The sequence below is a fragment of the Bison bison genome, unplaced genomic scaffold, assembly GCF_000754665.1.
Source record: "Bison bison bison isolate TAMUID 2011002044 unplaced genomic scaffold, Bison_UMD1.0 scf7180017864289, whole genome shotgun sequence".
Classification (NCBI taxonomy): domain Eukaryota; kingdom Metazoa; phylum Chordata; class Mammalia; order Artiodactyla; family Bovidae; genus Bison; species Bison bison.
The window spans coordinates 14,048,877-14,073,016 of NW_011494861.1; the positions used below are offsets into that span (position 1 = coordinate 14,048,877).

Below are 24,140 nucleotides of genomic sequence, written 5' to 3' on the forward strand. Positions count from 1 at the left end.
GGCGGCGCTCTTGACCGGGCGGCGCGCCGCAGGCCAACCCGGCAGGAAGGGCTCCTCCGCTTCGGCGGCAGCGAGCCGGGCGGCAGGGGAAGGGACCCTCTGCTGGAGGGAGGACCTCACTTCCTGGCCGCCTCCTCCCCTGGAGTCCGTCCGGTGGAGGTCGGGTTCTGATAGGACCGGTTTAAACTTAAAATTCCTTTATGCTTCGGAATCTTACTGTTAGAAGCCTCAAGATTACCCTCGCAGAAAGAAAGGGAAAAAAAAAAAAACCACGGAACCATATTGCCCATGAAATCTAAGCTGATGAGAAAATGTAAAGCGTAGTTTAAAAGAACCGGGCAGTCTGGAAAGAGAAGTGCTGAAAACTAATCATCAGCGCAGGTTTCAAGAGTCCAAGAGCAAGTTAAGCATAAGAACCACATGCCGCTGCACACTTATAAACGCAAAGCTAATTATATCACGGAGATGCTAAAAGAGGCGGTGCGGAGGACGTGAGCGCCCTGGCAGCGCGTTATCTCTGCGCTGCTACCAACCTGCTCCGGTCCTTGGAGGATTCGCTGCCTTACCCTCTGTACTACACTTTGAGTCAAAAAGACAACTTTGAAATTTAGAAGGAAATGCCTATAAATACCTCACGTGTCAGCTCCTAAAACATTCTTAAAGCCATGTATACACCATCATGCGGATTTTACCTAGAGAATAAGATCTTGAAGAAAAGATAATACTGAGTGCAAAGATTACACTCCTAAATAAAACTGAAGCAAATGGCTTATTGGTTTCTCTCACAATGACTCAACTGTCAAAAAGTTCCAAGAGTATCAAAACAAGTAAGATTCCACCTATAACCCCGTGAATAAAATAAAAATCCATGAGTCCAAACTGATATGAATGGATGACAGTCAAGTAAATAAGGAAAGCTCTTCCTTCAGTAGATCCCAACTAATCAACGAAAAAGAAATAATGGAATTAGAAAATCACAACTAGACATTCATGACAGTAATAACTGACCAGGCAAGAATCATCAATAGATGCTAAAACTAGTAGATGAAAGTTTGAGAAATAATATAGTATTTGCATGGTCTCAAAGTATCTTCCCATAAAACATTAATGACCAAGTGAAAAACAGTATACTAAGTCAACATCATATGCCTCCTGATATGATGCACAGAAAAGAACACAGCATCACCTCTAGAGATTTCTAACCCAAATACATAAACGTGAATTAATCATAAAGAAGCTTAACAGAAGGCCAAACTGTGGGGACATTCTACAAAATTACTGATCAGTTCTCTCAAAACTGAAAGGTTATAAAAACAAAGACTAAGGTGCTGTCCAAACTAAGGCGACTAATGAAACATTACAACTGAATGCCATGAGTTTTCTTTGCCTAAAAAGACTTGATTGGAACAATTAACAAAATTTGAATCAAGTGTGAAAGTGTGTTATTTTCTCAGTCGTGTCCAAGTCTTTATTGTAGCCCTCCAGGCACCTCTCTCCATGGAATTCTCCAGGCAGGGATACTGAAAGTGGATAGCCATTCCCTTCTCCAGAGGATCTTCCCCATCCAGGGATCGAACCCAGATCTCCCACATTGCAGGCAGATTCATACTGGAATGTACAGATTAGCTAATAAAATACCTTGCTAGTGTAAGCTTCCTGATATCACTGCACTGTACTTACAAAAGAGGATTGGATACGTTCGTTTTAGGGGCAGGAGAAATTCCATCTAAGATGTCAGCTTAGAAACAACATAGTTCTTCAACATACTTTCTATTCTAGATAAAGCCTTTGAAAGTAAATATTTTGTTTCATTCTTTGCAGAACTCAGTGCTTATGTTATCCAAATTTTAAAATATTCTAAATTCTTTAAGATAAAAGAACCAGCCACTGTTTCCTTTGTTTCCCCAAGGATGGCTAAAACCTGCTGTTTTTGTCTTTAAACCAATGTGTTTTCCTTTCTTGAATCAGTTATACCTAAACCAAAAAACTAAAACATGTATAAAATTATATAAAACATATAAAATTTTAATGCATTAAAATATCCATTACGGATGCCTTTTGGCACCCTTATGAAATAACCTGTTTCTGCTGAAGGAATGCAGAGAAGGCAATGGCACCCCACTCCAGTACTCTGGCCTGGAAAATCCCATGGGCGGAGGAGCCTGGTAGGCTGTAGTCCATGGTGTCGCTAAGAGTGGGACATGACTGAGCGACTTCACTTTCACCTTTCACTTTCATGCATTGGAGAAGGAAATGGCAACCCACTCCAGTGTTCTTGCCTGGAGAATCCCAGGGATGGGGGAGCCTGGTGGGCTTCTGTCTATGGGGTCACACAGAGTTGGACACGACTGAAGTGACTTAGCAGCAGTTGAAGGAATGAGCTTCTATAAGTCAACTAATTCTATGCCTCTCTATGTTTTTATTACAAGTCACATATTTATGAAATGGTGAAGTGATATATATATATATACATATATAATCACTTGAAGTGATTAGAGTTGGCAGAAATATGTAGTGTTAAATAAAATCAAAGTAAAAAAGAACATGAAAAGGGGTGAGGAAAAATCTATCACCCATTTATTCCTAAACAAAACAATATAACCAGAACACTGGCTAGAAGAACCCACCAGACATCTTCAAGATTCCTCCTCAACTCAGCCCAAGTGTTCACATTTATTCCACTTCGACCTCCTGCACAGTACTAACTGTACTAGCAACGGGAAGAAGTTGATAAATATCAGCACAAACTCTCTACTTAGGAGGGTACTCTTTCGTAGATGCTAAAAACACAAAACATTCCAATATCTGTCTTTACCACTAATACAAAATTTCTAAATGGTTAATGAGCTGGTGAGCAGCTAGATTAGGAGCAACCTGATTTGTTAGCTATTGAACACACTTCAAAATTGTACCAACTGAGACAACCATTACCTTATTGAGCTATATGCTTCCCAACTTAGTAAGACAGCCAAACAAAAAACAGGCATTTATGAAGGGGAAAATAACACACCTTTTAAAATCAACGATTGCTTGCGTCTCTACTGTACTGTTTGTTTCTTCTGCATTGCTAAGCACATTTAAGGTTTTATAAGAAAATTTATGTCCCGAGACATGGGAAATATAAACCCACATTTTAAAACATAAAGTCAAAAGTCCAAACAAACTTTTTTAAAAATTATTTTGATATTTAACAAAAAACAACAAAAAGACTTTAAACTTGTCCTTTGGGTTCTGACAGGTTCTATAAGAGTGCTTATAGAATTAAGCACTCTCTCTTCTCTAAATATTAGTAAATATAAACTTGAAATGTTACCAGGGCAATTAGCTACAGGCAATAATTTCCACCAATATTCCTGACAGTAGGACAAATTAAGAGAAATACTCCAGAATTATGAGAACACACAAATGCTTACCCACCTACAATCTTATCCTGCAGCATGATCTTTTAAAAAGTCAACAGTCGGACAGACTCAACTCTCAAATGGGTGAATAGAACTGAAGACTAACATTAGTTTCCATACAAGCCAGAAGCCCCACCCCTGATCTGATCCTGGCCTATCTCACTAGCCTCATCCACCATTCCTCTCCTCTCTCCAACCAAACTAGCTTTTATTCCTTTTATAAAAAAGAAGGAAAGAAAGAAAAACCAAACAACCGCTGGCCCCCCATCTATCTTACTCCCACTTCAATACCTCTGCTTCTACCAGGAACCCTCTTCCTGAAACACTCTTCCTGTAGAAACCTTCTCATGGCTGGCTCCATCTCAGGGCTGCGCAGAGAGAGAGGAAGTGTGCCCACCTTTGGTCTTTGCTGACCTACCAGAGCTAAAGCAGCTCCCTGACCGTCTGGTCACTCCATCACATTATATTATCTTCAATGCACTTACTGTTCTTGGAAGTTACCTTGTTTACTTGTTCACTTGTTTATTATCTGCCACCTCCTCCATGAACTGGAAGCTCCATGACACCAGAGACCTTGTCCGTTCAGTTGATTACTACACAAGAATACCTACTGTGTAGCAGACACTCAGCATTTGCAAAATTAATGCAGACATAGAGGCAAACAATAGAATAGGAAAGACTACAGATCTTTCCAAGAAAATTGGAGATACCAAGGGAACTTTCATGCAAGGAAGGGCACAACAAAGGACAGAAATGGCAAGGACCTAACAGAAGCAGAAGAGATTAACAGGAGGTGGGAAGAATACACAGAACTGTACAAAAAGGTCTTCATAACCTGGATAACTGTGATGATGTGGTCACTTCCTGGAGTGTGAAGTCAAGTTGGCCTTATGAAGCATTACTATGAACAAAGCTAGTGGAGGTGATGAAACTCCAGCTGAGCTATTTCAAATCCTGAAAGATGATGCTGTTGAGGAGATGCACTGAATACGCCAGCAAATTTTGAAAATTCAGCAATGGCCACAAAGAAGGGCAATGCCAAACAATGTTCCAACTGCTGTTCAATTCCACTCATTTCGTATGCTAGCAAGGTAATGCTCAAAATCCTTTAAGCTAGGCTTCAGCAGTATGTGAAGTAAGAACTTCCAGATGTACAAGCTGGGTTTCAAAGAAGCAGAAGAACCAGAGATCAGATTCCAACATTTGATGGAGCATGGAGAAAGCAAGGGGATTCCAGAAAACCATCTACTGCTTCACTGACTATGTTAAAGCCTTTGACTGTGTGGATCACAACAAACTGTAGAAAACTCTAAAAGAAATCGGAGTACCAGACCACCTTACCTGTTTCCTGAGAAACCTTATGCGGGTCAAGAAGCAACAGCTAGAACCAGATATGGAACAATCGACTGGTTCCAAATTGGGAAAGGAATACAACAAGGCTATATATTGTCACCCTGTTTATTTAATTTCTATGGAGAGTACATCGTGCAAAATGCTGGGCTGGATGACTCACAAGCTGTAATCAAGACTGCCGAGAGAAATATCAACAATCTCAGATATGCAGATGATACCACCCTAATGGCAGAAAGTGAAGATGGAACTAAAGCCTCTTGATGAGGGTGAAAGAGTCGAGAGTGAAAAAGTTGGCTTGGAACTCTACATTCAAAAAACGAAGATCATGGCATTGGATTTCATCAAGTCATGGCAAATACAAGGGGAAAAAGTGGAAGCAGTGACAGATTTTATTTTCTTGGACTCCAAGGTCACTGTGGACAATGACTGCAGCCATGAAATTAAAACTCTTGCTCCTTAGAAGAAAAGCTATGACAAACCTACACAGCATATTAAGAAGCAGAGACATCACTTTTCCAACAAAGGTCCATATAGCGAAGGCTATGGTTTTTCCAGCAGTCATGTACAGATGTGAGAGTTGGACCATAAAGAAGGCTGAGCAACAAAGAACTGATGCTTTCAAACTGTGCTGCTAGAGAAGACTCTTGAGAGTCCCTTGGACAGCAAGGAGATCAAACCAGTCAATCCTAAAGGAAATCAACTCTGACTATGCATTAGAAGGACTGATGCTAAAGCTGAAGTTTCAATACTTTGGCCACCTGATAAGAAGAGCTGACTCATTGGAAAAGACCCTGATGCTGGAAAAGACTGAGGGCAAGAAGAGAAGGAGGCGACAGGACGAGATGGTTGGATGGCATCACCGATTCAATGGACATGAGTTTGAGCAAACTCCGGGAGATAGTAAAGGACGGGGAAGCCTGGCATGCCGAAGGCCATGGGAATGCAGAGGCGGGACACAACTTAAGAGACTGAACAACAACAATGAAGAACTGATGAATAGGTGAATGAATGGAGAGCAGGCTAACAATCCTCAGGAATTTAAAACAGTTTTTAATCATATTACAAACAAAACCAGTGTTGAGATTTCTCAACTATCCAATTGATAGCTGAGAAGGTGATACAGAGCCCAGAAGAATATCATCACATGTAAGTTATTTACAAAACCTAACCCAAGCTGGTTTTAGAAAAGGCAGAGGAACCAGAGATCAAATTGCCAACATCTGCTGGATCATCGAGTTCCAGAAAAACATCTATTTCTGCTTTATTGACTATGCCAAAGCCTTTGACTGTGTGGATCACAATAAACTGCGGAAAATTCTGAAAGAGATGGGAATATCAGACCACCTGACCTGCCTCTTGAGAAATCTGTATGCAGGTCAGGAAGCAACAGTTAGAACTGGACATGGAACAACAGACTGGTCCCAAATAGGAAAAGGAGTACGTCAAGGCTGTATATTGTCACCCTGCTTATTTAACTTATATGCAGAGTACATCATGAGAAACGCTGGGCTGGATGAAGCACAAGCTGGAATTAAGATTGCCGGGAGAAATATCAATAGCCTCAGATATGCAGATGACACCACCCTTATGGCAGAAAGTGAAGAGGAACTAAAGAGCCTCTTGATGAAAGTGAAAGAGGAGAGTGAAAAAGTTGGCTTAAAGCTCAACATTCAGAAAACTAAGATCCTAGCACCTGGTCCCATCACTTCATGGGAAATAGATGGGGAAACAGTGGAAATAGTGTCAGACTTTATTTTGGGGGGCTCCAAAATCACTGCAGATGGTGACTGCAGCCATGAAATTAAAAGTTGCTTACTCCTTGGAAGGAAAGTTATGACCAACCTAGAGAGCATATTCAAAAGCAGAGACATTACTTTGCCAACAAAGGTCTGTCTAGTCAAGGCTATGGTTTTTCCAGTGGTCATGTATGGATGTGAGAGTTGGACTGTGAAGAAAGAAAGCTGAGCGCCGAAGAATTGATGCTTTTGAACTGTGGTGTTGGAGAAGACTCTTGAGAGTCCCTTGGACTGCAAGGAGATCCAGCCAGTCCATTCTAAAAGAGATCAGTCCTGGGTGTTCATTGGAAGGACTGATGCTGAAGCTGAAACTCCAGTACTTTGGCCACCTCATGCGAAGAGTTGACTCATTAGAAAAGAGTCTGATGCTGGGAGGGATTGGGGGCAGGAGGAGAAGGGGACGACAGAGGATGAGATGGCTGGATGGCATCACCAACTCAATGGATGTGAGTTTGAGTGAACTCCGGGAGTTGGTGATGGACAGGGAGGCCTGGCATGCTGCGATTCGTGGGGTCGCAAAGAGTCGGACACGACTGAGCGATTGAACTGAACTGAACCCATAGAAAGCTTAATCTCGCAGAATATAATCACTAGTAAAAGAATCTAAAATGCCTGATGCATACTTGAGCAAAATCAAAGGTCAGGAATGGAGGAGGCCTACAAAGATTAGAGCTCCCTGACTTCCAACAAAGAAAGGTAAAAATGACAGTACAGGTAGTTAGTAGCACTTTGAGTACTTAGGTTAGACAAGGAACTCTTCACAGAATCTTGCACATGTTGGCTTTAATTTTCATGACTGTATTATTAATGTTCAGCTTCCCCGGTAGCTCAGATGGTAAAGAATTCACCTGCAATGCAGGAGACCTGGGTTCGATCCCTGGATCAGGAAGATCCCCAGGAGAAAGAAATAGAAACCCACTCCAGTATTCTTGTCTGGAAAATCTCATGGACAGAGGAGCCTGATGAGCTTCAGTCCATAGGGTCAAAAAAGAGTCAGACATGACTTAGTAACTAAACAATAACAACATTATTAATTTTACTATTACCTCCATTTTTACAGATGAGAAAATTAAGACAGAAGGTGTAACTTCTCATGCTTCCCTGTCTTCTTCCCTGTGCTTCTCTCGAAGGCAAAATCTGCTCACAAGGCAGTCTGCTCCAGTCCCTACTCCTACTCATGACACTATTGTGCCTTGCCAAAACTAACAGCTGCCATTTATTTAGTACTTATCACGTGCTAGAACTCTACCCACAATCATCTATGCAATCCTCTTGATAACCCTCTGAGGTCAATATATAATTATCTGTAACATACAAACAAGGAAACTGAGGCACAGAAAGTGACTTGCCTAAGGTTTCACATCTGGTAAAATTACAGTGACTTGCCTTGGGTCACAGAGCAAGTGAGGATTTAATCCAGGAGTCTGGCTCCAGAGTTCACTCCCAAACACTATTCTCTCTTGCTTCTGAAAGGTTCTTGGCTTTGCCATCAGAGATGAACACACCTCAACTTCAAGTCTGATGAAAGCATTGCCAAGTGTCCCAACGTCTCCCTGGCCTTCCTCTGCCCTGGAACCTCATTTCCACTCCCTTGACTGTCTCATATGCACCCTTCATTGGTATTTCCTCTCCACCAGGATTCTCCTCACTGATGTAATCAGATGTAACTTCCACTTTAAATAAATTTGAGAAACAGAATGAATTCTTGAATCAAAGTGTGAATCCAATCTCAGACTCCAGTGTAACAAAACTGTACAGTAATGCCTACTAGGAAATCATGCCAGAAAAATCATCCAGCAGAAAGAAAATGGGAAAGAAGGTTACAGAAGTTTTAAATAAGAAAGTACTACAAAGAAGTATTTCCTGCAGGAACTAGAAGTAAGAATGTGGGTTTAGATGAGAAAAAGGACAACCCTGTTGGCTAAAGCTAACAGGGAAAAATACAAAGGAAAGCAAAGGAAAACTAAACAGCTCTAAGATAACTTGCCAAGTTCTAGTGCGAGATACAGTCAAAACTCAGCATGCTGCGAAGATGACCATCATCTTAAATGCTTGCTCATAAAAGAGTTTTCAGCTCCATGGAGATTAATTTTTTTCAAGGACTGGCCTACAATCTATGTCATTTTTAATGAAAGTAAGTGAATAAAGAAAAACTTGCCTTGCAGCAATTTTAGTAAACATATCTAATCCAGAATGCAAAGAGCAACAATCCTCTCTCTTTATAGCTTCAAGACTCGGCCTTTGGGAACATTTCCCTGTACGATGAGTGCAGATTTGCCTTCCAGGAGAACATGGAAATGAGGGAGACAGATGTGGGCTTGCTTGTTGCAGAGATAACAGCCCTTCCAAATTCTAACTTTCCTGAATGTACTCAGTGACCTCTGACCTCACCACAAACTCTAAAAAATGATTTTCCTCTTTTTTTCATCTCCACTATTAATGTCTCCAAATAAAACTTTACCAGAAGTAAGAAACATGTTCTGTGTAATTTTCATTCTGAATAAAATTCAGGGAAACGACGGGGCTTCCCTGGTGGCTCAGTGGTAAAGAATCTGCTTGCCAAAGCAGGAGACACAGGTTCAGTCCCTGATCTTGGAAGATCCCACATGCCATGGACCAACTAAGCCCGCGTGCCACAACCATTAAGCCTGTGCTCCAGAACCCAGGAGCCACAACTCCTGAGCCCACGTGCTGCAACTACAGAAGTCTGCACGTGCTACAGCCCATGCTCTGCAGCAAGAGAAGCCACACAGTGAAAAGCCTACACTGCAACTAGAGAGTAGCCCCTGCTCACTGTGACGAAAGAGAAGCTTGAGCAGCGACAAAGACCCAGCACAGCCAAAAATAATTAATAAATACACTTATATTACAAAGATTTAGGCAAAAGAAAAGCTAATCCAAAGCTACACTAGACTGAAGACTAAGAATGTGTTTTCTTTAACAGAACCGCTGGAGCTGCTGAGTTTCGTACAGTTAGATAAACTGGCCCGTCAGACAGCTCCCAGTGCACTTGTGTCTTAAGAGGAGAGAAGTATCTGCCACATGCTTAACTCATCAGTATCAATAAAGATGCCGTGTATAATTACTTAACACAATCTTCATGCTTTAGTGCCCTTCCTCACATAAGCAGTGGCAACTGTATAATTAAAACACAGACCTTTCAGGGTGGTGAATCCCTTTCAAATATAACCCTTTCAAGGTCTGCAAAGTCGTTACTGATAGCCATGACTAAGGACAGCATTTGAAGAAATGCATGTAGAGTATCTAACAGCAGACTAATTCTAACACTCTTACCTTTAAAGTTTTATAGTAAATGGCCCTGTTGATTTCCAGTGGAAATAAATTTTGCTCTTCTCCTGAGCAAGCCCAATTCACATAGCGCAGCCAGTTCCCCTTCTCTGGATCGGTGGCATCAATGCACATCCATCCCAAATTTGGGTAATAGACCTTGGATGGGGGAAAAGGACAGCTGTTAAAATAGGGGTATCTTTTAAATGTTTCCATTTTCAACTTCTAAGACAATTCCTGTTCATTATATGGAAGTACTCCATAAAGCATTTCACATCAACAGAATAATCAGCATAAAAAAGGAAAATAAAAATGAAAACTGAGGTCCCAAATTATATAATCCTCATTAGTTATTTTTCTATTTGGATGTAATTTTTTTCTCCTAAACTTTATGTGCTATATAATAAATGTGCTTGATGGTCTCCAAATCCTTCGCAAACACGAACATGAAGCCTAATGATAGCTCTCCTCTCCATGTAACAGAGCAAGTGTGAGCCTGCAGCAGTGCTCCTCAGCACCCAAATGCCCTGAGCCTCCTGGGCTGTTCAGCAATTCGAGAGTGGGGCCCAGTCCTGCTGGGGTCCACAGCTCCGCAGGTGCCTTTGCTGCAGTGCTGACAGAAATTTCAGTAAGGAAGCATGCAGTGTGAACCTGATGTGGGTGACAGGGCATGATGCTTCTTCTGCAGACTCTGTTGACCTTAAATACTTCTCTCCCTAGACAATCTGTATTCTGGGAAATACCAGTTTCCTTCTGAAACAAGACCAAAATCCCGACCTGTTTTTGAGGAGTCAGATCAACTCCACACTTGCAAGACAGAAGCCGTCCCTGATCATCCACTGTCCATCAACTGCTCCTCCTAGAAGCCTCTGGCTCTCATTCCTTCATTTAAAGAGAGTCTATTGAGCAGCTGTTTCTTACTTTGTAGATACAGACATACATACATCTAGGTTCTACTTTCCCAAATTTAGACTGTAAAACACTTGATTAGGCACTGAAATAGAATCAAATGGTGACAGTCTGTCAAAAACAAAGCAAAAGAAATGAGTCTTCTACTTTCTCCTTCGGAAGAAAGGAGAGAATCTTGATGCTTCCATTTCTTTCCTACAGTCAAGACCCTCACCGCTCATGTCTTCTTTTCACATTAAACACTGTTTGTTTACTGCAGGTTTCTTTCCTTCAGGAACAAAGCCCCAACTCTTGGCTCTTCTGGGCATGCCTGTCTCCCAGCCCAGGACTGCCAGGGCGACGACCACCTTACTGGCCATGAACAACACTTTCTTCCTGCTAGGGGTTACACATCTGGCATAATGCTGCATGCTTTCCATATTATCTCATTTAACCTTATGCATCAGGTTATTACCCCTTTTTGCCACATGTGGCAATTAAGGATCAAAGATTATATAACTTTCCCAAAGTCACTCACTTGGTGAGTACTAAAGATGGCCTTAATCCCAGTGCTGCTTGACCTCTGTTTATCAGTGCCTTCCTTGACCATCCCAGCTAAAACTATGAAGCCTTCTCTTCCCATCAGCACCCCCAGTTATCTAGTCATCTCCTGATTTATTTTTCTTCATGGTACTTATGCTCCTATTTTCCTACTTAGTAACTATTTCCCCACACCAGAGTATTAGCTTCATGAGAAAACATTTGAGTCTTTGCATTCCCTGTAGTACCTCTAAGACTTTGCCCAGTGCCTGGCAGAGAGTAGGCTCTCAACAAATAACTATGAGATTAATGAAATGATATTATCATATACAAATGTGTAATTGTCATTTAATGAGCACCTACACGACAAGGATCATGCTAGAAAGTGCTTTGCAGTTACTTTATTTACTCCCCACAAAATGTCAAGGAGAGTATTTTCACTATTCTGTAAGAACCCACAGTGAGTTTATTCAGCAGCTGGTTGTTTACTTTAACCTCTCTGCACCACCTGAAAAGAGGCTACAGGTCACATTTGACTCCTTTTCAAACTCACTGTCACACTCACTCTCGGCTCACGCACACACAAGCAGCCACACACACACTCTTCACCCTTGAAAACAAAGAGAAAGTGCAGCCCCAAGTGGTATGTGTGGAAGAGACAGAATCACAACACAAAATTTAAACTTCACACACCAAAATAATTTAAAGTGCTTTAAAATGCTTATGAGATACTTTTGCCAAGTTTGCCAGTATGATAAAATAACAAAAATGGGAATATTTAGTTGGTCTTTAAAGAGTGTCAGTCCATACACGTTACCTACTTTTTAATAACTTAGGGATGAAAAGTCTTGTTTTGATTTATCATAGGAGACAGCAGAGTCCCCACACACTCCCACGCACATACTGACACAGCTACAACACTGCAGAGATGGTGCTGGAAAATCCCACACAGTCCAAGGCACCTGGAGAGAAGTAACAAGCGTCTACCTACCACCTGGAGGATAACAATAAGACTGTGCCACAATTTCCTGGCTCGCAGGTCAATAATGACCCTTGCAAAGAGCAAGGTGTTCCACTTGAGTAAAGTTTTTATGTAGAGCTCATTTTGTTACAAAAAAGACTAAGGAATCTACTAAGTCACACTTAAACTAAAATGCTCAATTTTATAGAAAAGATGAACACTTCAATTTTTTTTAATTTGCGAACTAGTAATTCACAAAGAAATACACATGGCCAAAATCTCAAGGAAAAAAAGTAAATTTACCTAATAATCAAAAATAAGTAATTTTTTAAACTCGCAAAATGGTTAAAAATTGTTTTTTAAGGAGGAAAAAAAAAAAAACCCACAGAATTAGAAAGCAGAAATTCTCCCAAAATGCTGATCAGAGAATAAATTGGTATCTTTTTTTGGATCAAACTAAGCAATACTGACTAAAGAACTTTAAAATGCACATACTTTAATCAGCATATACACTTTTAGGAATTTATTCTCATGAGATATTAGGCAATCACACCAAGATGTAGGTACAAAGATGTCCACAGCAGTGTGGTTTACCATAGACTCATTGTGAAATGGAGAACACCACAGATTAGCTCAGTATGGTAATACTGGAATATAGTGGAATACTAGAGAGAACTTAAAAAATACTGTTGTATGAATGACTGACTGATATGGAAACTTTTACTTTCTGTAATCTTTGTATTTCTTAAGAATTTTCTCAGTAGTAAACACATATTATCTCTATAATTAGGAGAAAAAGATGACCAGAAGATGTAGAAATATAAATAATCAGTAGAAAAGACAGTCATAATACACTGATGATTGAATAAAGCCATTTATAAAAAATATGGCTTAAACATATGAATACATGAAGAGAAAAATGATCTGAAATCTAAATGCATGAATATGTTATTAATGGTTTCCTCGGAAAATGGGATTCTTCATAATTTTCATTTTCCCTCTTCTGCTTATCTGAATTTTCTACCTTCCCTCCACTAATTTAGTGTAATCTCTAAGTAAAAAGGGAAGAGGGTGGGGAGAGCAGGCTAGGAAGGCAGCCACGCTCTGCTGAATGCCAGGCTCACACTCCCACCCTCTTCCCATCACTGTCATCATCATCACACATACATCTTCCTTCTCATGTTCACTGAGTCTCACTTGTAATTGGAACTGGGATGAAAATGTTTTCATGCAATTTCTACCTTAGTTGGAATCCCAACTGGTTTCCAACCAAAGTTAACTTCAGCGACTGATACACAGAACTTATCTCTAAAATGTGACAGAATTACGCTCAATATATGTGCAAGTTACGAGACTGCACATGTACCACCACACCATGAAGTGAGGGTGGGCCAAGACAGGAGAGTGAGACTCTTGTCCTTTCAGGTAAAGACAGTGCCAAGGCAGGTCCAACTCACACCCCAGCTCTAAATCAACAATGTCACATAACAAATCTATTTCCACATCCTTATAAAGACCGAGAAATACTTAGCTGACTTGATCCTAAGGAGAGATACTTCCATATAATCAATAGTTTTTCCTCTGTAAATAGTCTCTGTTTACAAAGTGAAGAAAGTGAAAGTTGAATGTGAAGTTGCACAGTTGTGTCCGACTCTTTGCAACCCTATGGACTGTAGCCTACCAGGCTTCTCCGTCCATGGGATTTTCCAGGCAAGAGTACTGGAGTGGGGTGCCATTTCCTTCTCCAGGGGATCTTCCCGACCCAGGGATCGAACCCATGTGTCCTGCATTGCAGGCAGATTCTTTACCACTGAGCCATTTAAAAATTTCATATAATCCTAGAAATCGTACGCAAAATGTTCTGTGTTTATGTACATTTGTATATTTGCTGGGGAGATTTTCGAAGGGGTCCACAACATGCCAAAGACTAAGACTCTCTAGGTAGACTCTGCTAGTGGGAAGATCACCGAACAGGCAACCATGAAACCTGGGCATCCTGACTGACAGTTTCAGAACCCCAGGCAGGCCACCTGCTTTCAGATCTGTCATCTGTGGGAAGATTTAGGGTGTTTCTGGTATTCTTTATTTCACAAACAAAAATCCCCATGGTATTGTCATTCGTCTATATAATACCACAAGTATTATATGCCAAGCTCAGTGCTCCAGAACTGAGGACAGTGCCTGCCACATGGTAAGCTTAACAAAGAGGGGTTAAATAAGTAAATAAACTCTCAATTTTCTCCTTGCACCATTAACACGCTGTCAATCTAGTAACAAGTTCACTTATTCAGAAAAATGGCTTAATTCTCTGTACTTCAACATCCCCACCCTCCTGAAGGTACTAAGAGAAGAATAAGACTGGTACAGCAGTTTCTGTGACAAACAACTCTATGGCTAGCCCACTTTTAAGTAACAGGTTCAAAATCTTTGCCCTTCTATTAATCACACTGCTTCACAGTAAACCTAAGACCCCAGACATCACCACGTTCACTCCCTCTCTCTTACACACATAGACATGGGCTCAGCAGACTTTCTGCCAAGGGCTAGGAAGTATTTTCAGTTTTACAAGCCATACGGTCTCAGTCACAACTGCTCAACTTGGCCACTACAGGGCAAAAGCAGCCACAGACAATATGTAAACAAATGAACATTGCTGTGCTCCAACAAAACTTTATTAATGAACTGAAGTTTGAATTTCACATACTTTTCATGTGTCAAAAAACACTTGATCTTTGTTTAAACCACTTGAAAACGTAAAAACCATTCTCAGCTCTTAGACTGCAAAAACAGATGGCAGGTTGGATTTCCCCCATGAGCTAGGTCTTTCCTTAGGACATTCTGCATGGTGCAGGAGTTGGAAAGGAGCAGTAAGAGCTGAGTGGTACTTTCTGACAAAAGGGTCTACAGAATCAGCTGGGTGACTTCTCTATTCTCTCTTATAGTTTTGTCCATTTTTAAATTAGAAATACTTTGAAATTAGAAGAACTGAGATAGCAAAAATTATGAAATCTGCTTGTTAGTATCTGATCATAACAGTGCTGAATGATAAAAAGTTTGTTTTCACTTCTGAAAAAAAAACTATTCAATATTTAAAGTCTCATTATACAGAAATAAATTCTCTATCAATTTTAATTGAAATGCAATTCTATTTCTTCTCTCTACTATCTGGACTCAAAATTTGTTGCCTGAATAGTAACATTCAAATCAAAGCAGTGGACTATCAGTTTTCATCAATAAGAAAGAGGGGAAAAAACTATCAAAAAACATCAACAACGCTGGTTTTAAAAAGCTAAAAAGGAATATTCACCCCTGGTGGCTATATAAATTAGTGCAATCCCTTTTGAGGTGTTAGGAAAATTTACCGAAACTTAAAATGTACATAACTTTTGACTCAACAATTATACTTCTAGGAATTTATCTTAAGAAGATAACCAGACAAGTGAGCAAATATGTATATACAGTTAGTTTCATACTTGGAAGAATTTGGGTTTCTTTTTTAATATTATGGAAGTAGAGATGACTTACAGTGCTGTGTTCATTTCTGCTGGTACAGCAAATTGATTCAGTTATACACATAAGTATATTCTTTTTCATTATATTGAATATAGTGCCCTCTCCCACACAGTAAGTATACCTTGTTCTCTGATCCTATACTAGCATCTGCGAATCCCAAACTCCCAATCCTTCTCTCCCAAAGAATTATTAATATCATGCAAAGATTAAAACTACTTAAATGTCCACTGGTTTAACAGTGGAAGGATACAATGGAATTCTAGGTAGCTATAAGAAATAATGACGTGGATAAGCATTTGACGAGGGATATACATTTGACATGTACACATCTATAACATATTAAGATACAAAAGCATGTTACAAACTGCATACATATACGGTTTGATCTTAACTGTGTATGAAATGTCTAGATATGGTGTTTGTATAGGTACCTGTGTGAGACAGAAGAAAAACAAGAGGCAAAGAGGCAGAGTTAACAGAATGCACACCATGGTGTTGACACGTGATTTTTACTTTCTCATTTATAATTTTCCGTTTATATTATTTTGCAATGACCATATATTACTTTTATAATTTAAAAAAGGCTTATTAGAAGGTACAACACCATGAGTGGCCCCTAATGTAAACCATGGACTCTGGGCAATAATGGTGTGTCCGCTGTAACAAATAACCCATTCTGGTGGAAATGAAGCCAGTGAGGGAAGCTGTGTGTGCATGTCTCATGGAGGTGGGGGCAGGGGGGAGAAGGAGATACAGCAACTCAACTTTCTGCTCAATTTTCCTGTTAACCTAAAGTAATCTAAAAACTAAAGGCTGTTCTTAAAAATACATATTAAAACAAAAGTTCTATTCATTAGAAACAATCTAAGCCCCACAGAAGTGAATGTGAAAGGCTTCAGAATACTGCACATTGCTCAGTGTGTGTGTGTGTGTGTGTGTGTGTGTGTGTGTGTGTGTGTGTGTGGCGGGGGGGGGGTACATGAAGTCCAGTGTTTGGCCTGCCAGCAGTTCCCCACCAGGAACTGACCACAGAGTACTCTCCTCTTTTCAGAACCTGACGTTCCATGCATTCACCCTGAGGATACTCTCCTGTTTCTCTCCTGTTATTTCTGATATAATAGCATGCTTTCAGTGGAAACTTAAGAGGACTGAAGGCTGCATAAGATAGTCAAAGGCTCAAGAAAAGCAATTTAACACTTTCTCATGGAGTTCCAGTGGAGGCAAAAGACCAGGTTGCTAAAAGATAAACTGGTCTTAAGGGGCTTTAATGGAAGAACAAATGCCAAATGAGATTTTAATGATAAGCAGTATCTGTGACATTAAGAGGAGGCATTCTGATGCAAGTCAGAGGATAACACCAAAGTTAGAATAAGTTAATGGGGAAACACTAAATTTTACCTGGATTTTTATTTTCTTTATAAGAAATATGTACATTATAATTTTTGTTTCCTATACTTTGCCAAATACATACTTCCACATGTGTATGTCAAATATATCTACTTCTATTTTAACAGAGCAAAAAGATTTAGAGGTTTCTATATGGACTATAGACCTCAGAGTTGAAACCATGTGAACAACATCCAAATTTTTTTTTTTTAATTGCAGGGAAGAAAATCCAGCCTTGACAAGAACTAAATCTTTAAACCTGACTAACAAGAACTGGCAGTTTTATAAAGAATCCCAACTATGGCAGAACATAAGGAGAAGTATCTTAAATTAACAATGGGATGTTAACAAGTTAACAGGAAAAACTGAATCGCTAATATCTAATACATCATGGCTCCAAATTATACTTTTTAAACAAGCTACTACGAATTCATACTTTAGGAATTTCAAGGCAAATGAAACCTAATTTACAAAAGGCACTATTAGTAACTTATATAAAATGCCCAACAATATCAAATTGTTGAGTAAAGCAGGTACCACAAACTTAGGTTTAATATTAATGACATTTGTTCAACCTTAGATACACACAGAACTAGAGTAGGTGTTCTCTGGTTCCTCACCAGGATGAATGCTAACCTGATAAAGCATGTCTGTTGGTTTCCCTTGTGAAACTTCTAAAATTAAAAATACAGTTTATTTTGGAACATAATTTTGTGGTTAAGACATTTTTAAGCATTTGGCCATTATCTTGAATAATTAAATTTTTTTTTTGGTTGGGCATTTTTTCCACAAATACAGCACTCTTTTAACTTGAAAGTTGTGAAATAACAAAGTAATTACTCCCATGGTAAATCACCATTTCCTAAGTCCCCTTGGGTTAAATATCACTATATTTATTATAAGGGATTCAGAGAAACTCTCAAAATTACTGAGAGAAACTTAGAATTCTCAAGGCAAGAAACACTGTTCACAGCACTGAGAAAAAGAGCAACATACCACAGACGGACAAACACCACAGAACTTCTTGACTAAAACTGTCTCCAGACATTTCCCAGGCGAATTTTATTTTTAGGCTTTTATATGTTTACAAGTGAAACAGATGTGATTTCCACCTAAGACAATCTGACAGGAATGCTTTTCCTCACCACCAAAAAAACTTCTCTGGCTGGGAGTCATGCCACTGAGTTCTACAAGAACCTGAGGAGTTTCATGGAGGCTGCTGATTGGAATTAAATTTAATAGAAATGCTTAATTCATAGGCAACTCTTTAAGAAACAATAATAAGATATTTTTATCTTCACAGCTTTCTTCATGAGATTATTTTTAATTCTCCCCATTTTTAAATGGAGGGTTTTAGGGCCCAAAGGTTAAGGGCCCTACCCAGGTCACAAAGGCAGGATTTGAACCCTGGCTCAGTCGGTAAAAGAATCCAGCTGCAATGCAGGAGACGGACTGCAACACAGCCAACCTAGGTTCAATCCAACCAGGTTCGACCCCTGAATGGGGAAGATACCCTGGAGAAGGAAACGGCAACCCATTCCAGTATTCTTGCCTGGGAAATCTCACAGACAGAGGAGCCTGGCAGGTCCATGAAGTTCCAAGAGTCGGACACAATTTAGCGACTACACCACCACCACCAAACCAACGAAACATTTCTAACTGCCTTATTGTCAGGCAGCAGGACACATGGGGGTTGTCGTTCTGCTCTGACAACACTCTCTGCACGTGTGCCCAAGAAGGGAGCCACTCCCTCTGGTCTAGACAGCTTCCCCGCATAAGGAGTGTGTGAACGCTCCCCATCTTCCAGGATCATTGAGAGAATGTGAAACGAACAGAATGAAAGCCTTTCTAAAAAGTCAAACCACAATACAAACATGGCTTCTCAGGTGGCTCAGTAGTAAAGAATCGCCTGCCAATGCCGGAGATGCAGGTTCCATCCCTGGGTCAGGGAAACTCCCTGGAGAAGGAAATGCCAACCCACTCCTGTATTCTTACCTGGGAAATCCCATGGACAGAGAAGCCTGGTGGGCTACAGTCTATGAGGTAGCAAAAAAGTTGGACACTCCTTAGGGACTAGACAACAACAACTATATAAATACACAGTGTGCTAAGAATGTCCAACTCTGAATGTTTCAGCAACACAGAGATTACTTTCTAAATGACAGAAAAGATCCTAACTGTACTTTATTGATATTAGTAGCCACCTTGGTGTGTCTTTTACTGGCGTTCGTCTGCAAGCCTATAAAGTGGTAGACCAAACTCTTAGCTGCAAAGCAAAGCAAAGCAACCTGAACAAGGCAAATAAAACACCAATTTGACATTTATTGTCGAAGACAGCAAAGCACTTTCAAACTACAAATGTAAACAGCAATCTGTATCCAAGGAAACACATTTTCTATTAAAACTATTCTTTATTTTAAAGAACATGTTAAGTTGACTGATTAATTTCAGAAGGTCAAATCCTGAGAAGATAAATCCTTTAAAATAAATCCTTTCAAATCCTTTAAAAATGTATTGAACTCTGATAAGCAAAGGACAAGGATCATTTCTTACCTCCCACATGTATACATTATTCTTAACCTGAGATCTTTTTTTCTTGTCACCAACAAATGGCCCAAACTTTTTGCCTTTTAAAATTGGTTTAGTGGCCCAGACACCTAGAAAATAAAACCAACAGTTTCACAATGCATTGTGGTTAAAGACTAAAGCACTAAAAGCAATTCAGTTTCACAAAATACTGAAAAGACTAGTCACTCTAAAAGCAAAACAATGTTAACTGAGATCACAGAAAATCAAATTAAATCAAGTATTCAAAGGGGATTTTTATTTTTCTTCTTAACAGTCTTCTGTATTTTCCTAATAGCCTGTAAAGAATCTATATTGTTTTATAAGCAGGAAAGATTATCTTATGGTTTTTTTTTTAATTTTTACATGTAAAATTACCCAGATAGCATAATCACAAACATGTGGAGAAGAGATAATCACAACAATTAAGAGAAAAAATATCAAATGCAGTAAAAATGCAAAGTTCCTCTTTCTCCTTTTCTACAGATTTCAAATTGTCAAAAAAAAAAGAAAAAGAAAAACCCTTAAACAGTTAGAAACATAGTGCCCTGTAGTAAATATTTTCGAAGTTTGTTTGCTCTCTGCTATGTTTCCTGAAAGCTTAACTCACTCTTCAGAGTTTAAAACAACCAAGATGTATACTGCTTTGTGGTATTCTCAGGGGTATTTCTATAGTCTTCACAGTGACCATAAGGCAAACAAGATGCAGAAGCAGTGGGTGAACAGCAGGAGACGCCCTAGTCAATGGACCCAGTGCCACGGTATCTTCTACTGACAGCACTGCTTTGAACATGTTCCCTTACCTTTTGGGCTCAATTTCCTCACGTATAGATGAAGGCTGTGGTCTCAGCCAGTGGCTCAGCTATGATGAACTAATTCTACCACCTGTAAGTCTGCTATGAATTCCATTTGATATCCCAGCTAATAACTAATTAGTGGAGAGATAAAATCAACCACTTTCATGAACAAATTACTCACTGAATAATTTTCAACGAGAATTAGGAAAAGCATTTATTAAAAGTTTATTCACACACATATATATCAGAATATCAGAAGAACATCTTTAAAAAAAGAAAACAGGACATAAACATGATTTCTTCTAAGACTGTACTCTAACTTTTGTAACTTATTTCCTTAGCCTTCTATCTAAAGATTAGAACACAAAAACAAGACTCAATACAAAAAAGCTTGGCTATATTCAACAAGAAATTTTAGCAAGAAGCATTGGGACACACTCATCATTCACTCAAATACCCACTGAGGCCCATGAAGAGCGTCAGTTACTGGAGGCATGAAGATAAATAAGAAATGAAGGCACTCACGATCAATGCAAGTGATGGATATGAAAACAAATACAAAATAATGAAATAAATATAATACCATCATCACACTCAAATCACAGTGAAATCAGAGGCAGAAGCAATACATTCTGTGGGAAGAAGAGCCCTGGGGAGACACAGAGGAAGGGGCTGCTCAGGCTGAGTCACGAAGGAGGGTGGGTGCATGTGAAGGTGTTCCTGTCCACCCTGCATTCTTAACTGGAAAACAAACTCTTCAAAACAAGCCAAGAGTATAGATGTGTTGCTTTTGGAGTGAGCTCCCCACCTGAGAAGCCCCCAGAGGAAGCCTGGCCACAGCCCACTCTCCCTGCCCTCTCCTCCCCTGAACCTAGCACTCACCAATCCGAGTTTTGTCAACAGCAGATGGGAAAAGCCTCACTTCCTCCGGAAGTCCTCGAAGCACATGTTCAGGTACCTCGGCCAGGGTCTCCGTGGCTACCACAGGCTCAGCTGCGTTCTGCAAGTTAAGAAACAGAAGAATAATAGCAAAAAGAAGAAAACCCAGTTCTGTTTTGACTTTTTTTTTCTGGTCCAATAAACAAATATGCAAAAATGTAAGGGAAACCTAAAGCTGGCAAGCCAGACTAAAACGATGATGTCAAGCATTTCAGGAGGTGCTTTTTTGCTTGTTTGTAAGTCTCCAAAGGAAACCACTGTAACCTTCAAGCATGTCTGTGTTCGTTTGCTCCAGCCACCTGTGACCATTTTAAAACTATGTAAACCTTAGGCACCATACTGTTTTAATCTCCCACAGAATCTGGTAGCAAATTACATCTTAAGCTTACTTTTAAATCAAAGACTACCATCAGCATCTTAGGATGTTAAAAAAAAAATTAACACTCTCTATTTAAGTGAACACTTTTGGCACATGCTGTAAAGGCCATGCCAGCCAACTGGACCCCCATCCCATCCATGCTTTCATTCCTCCAGCAACAAAAGCTTGACAATTTCCAGCAAGAACACTACAATTTATTTTGGGCCCTCCACAGAAGTGTGACCTTTCCAGGAAACAGTACTGTATCACCGTACACCAAGTAACTAAACAGCAACATCTCCACAAAATTACAGTCTCAGAGAAATAGAGAATTTAGAAATTACTAAGTATATGCAAAAATTCATTGTAAATATTAAATAAATTTCTATTAGATTTGTATCTAAAGGAATAGAAAAAAAATAGAAATCTAAGGGAATAGAAAGGGGAGAACCGAGTCAACTCATTGATCATGACTGTTATTCTAAAACTAACTTTCAAATCAAAGGAAGATCAGGTGGCTATTAACTGGCACCACATAAACCCTAAAGAACTGACGTGCAGATCACGACCCTGCTAAGAATGATAGGTTTTGTAGTCTGAATGTTCTTTATTTCACTTTGCAGAGGGAAATATTTCTGAAGGACTTTCAAAGGAACCAACATAGGCAAACAGCAAAGTGGAAGTTTCAGTCACTCAGTCATGTACGACTCCTTGCAACTCCAGGGACCGTTGCCTGCCAGGCTCCTCTGTCCATGGGATTCTCCAGGCAAGAATACTGGAGTGGGTTGCCATTCCCTTCTCCAGAGGATCTTCCCAATCCAGGGACCAAACCCAGGTCTCCTGTATCACAGTCAGGTTCTTTCCTGTCTCTCTGTGCCACCAGGGAAGCAGCAAACTCCAAGATAAAGTGATTAATTTTCCCACAGTGAAGATCTTGTAGTTTTAAGAATGCTTTGTGCCAAGAAGAGAGTATCATTCGAATTTCTGTACTCCTAGCATTTCAACTTAAAAAAAAAAAAAAAAATATATATATATATATATATCAACAGGCTGCTTGGAAAGAAATAGATCCCACAACAACAAGCAAGTCATTGTGAAGGTCTACTCTGCTATTTTGAGTTGGAATGTGCAAAAGTGGGCACATAAGGCCTGGGGATCATTCCCTGGACAGGGCAGATGTACGGTGCATGCTCTCCAGAAGCACACACACTTCCATCCTGCCTGATTAAGCCTTGGTCCTGACAGTATCACCAAGCACAAGTTCAACACCTTCCTAAACATGGGAATATCAAAACTGCCCCAGAAAATGATCTTATGGTATTTTTTAGTAGATAAAGTGTGAATAAATTTAGCACACAAATTTCTCACTTCTAAATACAATGCTCTCATTTTTAAAAAATTTTAATCTATAAACCAGAATTTCGGAAATGTGACTAAATTTTTCAAAAGAGGGAAAAGGTATTACATTGGTAACTGATATCCAGGCTACATAATAATTATGTTTAACTTGGATAAATTAAACAATATTAACAAGTCATAGCCACAGTCATTAGCACATAGCCAGTTAGTACATAAGTGGGAATTTCCTTCCCCTTTTTCGGAGTGAACCCTAGAAAAGATTTTAAAGGATGTGACACCATCTAACCTTCCCAGGAACTTTGAAAAGACAGTGTGTCAGCTAACTCAAACTGATACTGCCAGGCACTATTACGGTAACTACTAAAGGCTCAATGTGCACTGGAACTTCCTTGGGCCTCAGGCACTGTGCTAACCATCTTGTGTGCAAGACCGAGTTTACTCCAGACAGCCCAATAGGAAGGCCCTGTTAGTGCCTCCTCCCAGCTCCTTGCCCCACTACCACACACACACACAAGAGGAAATTGAGGCTTAGGAAGTGGTCCAAGCTGCCCAAGGATAGGAATTGAGTCTCTGTCTATCCCCAGAGCCCAAGCCTATAACCACTGTGGTGTTTACAGTTAAAATTCTGCTAGATCGGCTTTGAGGTGCTAATGTAAAACATGGTGACTCTGGTTGATAGCACTGTAGTACAGAACTGAAATTGCTAAGAGAGTAGAACTTAAATGCTTCCTCCTCCCAAAAAGAAAGAAAAAGAGAAATATGCAAGCTGATGGGTGTGTTAATTAACTGGACAGTAGGAATCCTTTCACAATGTGTAGGTATACTGAACCACCACAATGTACACACAGTTTAAATATATTACAATTTTGTCAATTATACCTCAGTAAAGCAAAGAGTTCAAAAGGAGAAGATTCTGCTGAAATACAATCTGACAACTTCTGCCCTAAAATCTCCAAATTTCCATAGAAATGTCAACAGGAGATGGTAACCTAAGGG

The 24,140-nt window shown here is 39.8% G+C and overlaps 1 protein-coding gene across 1 annotated transcript in view; it reads right to left on the reverse strand.

The window, feature by feature from the left end:
* Positions 1–9,396: 9,396 nt before the first annotated feature.
* LOC104995974 (PR domain zinc finger protein 2-like) overlaps positions 9,397–24,140 on the reverse strand; it is a 47,559-nt gene continuing 32,815 nt past the window's right edge. The window contains exons 3-5 of the mRNA XM_010850059.1: positions 21,371–21,488; positions 19,680–19,783; positions 9,397–9,997 (exon numbers count right to left, since the gene is read on the reverse strand). Of these exons, the coding sequence (XP_010848361.1) occupies positions 9,815–9,997; positions 19,680–19,783; positions 21,371–21,488 (405 nt within the window). The 3' untranslated portion in view covers positions 9,397–9,814. The remainder of the gene's footprint in view (positions 9,998–19,679; positions 19,784–21,370; positions 21,489–24,140) is intronic.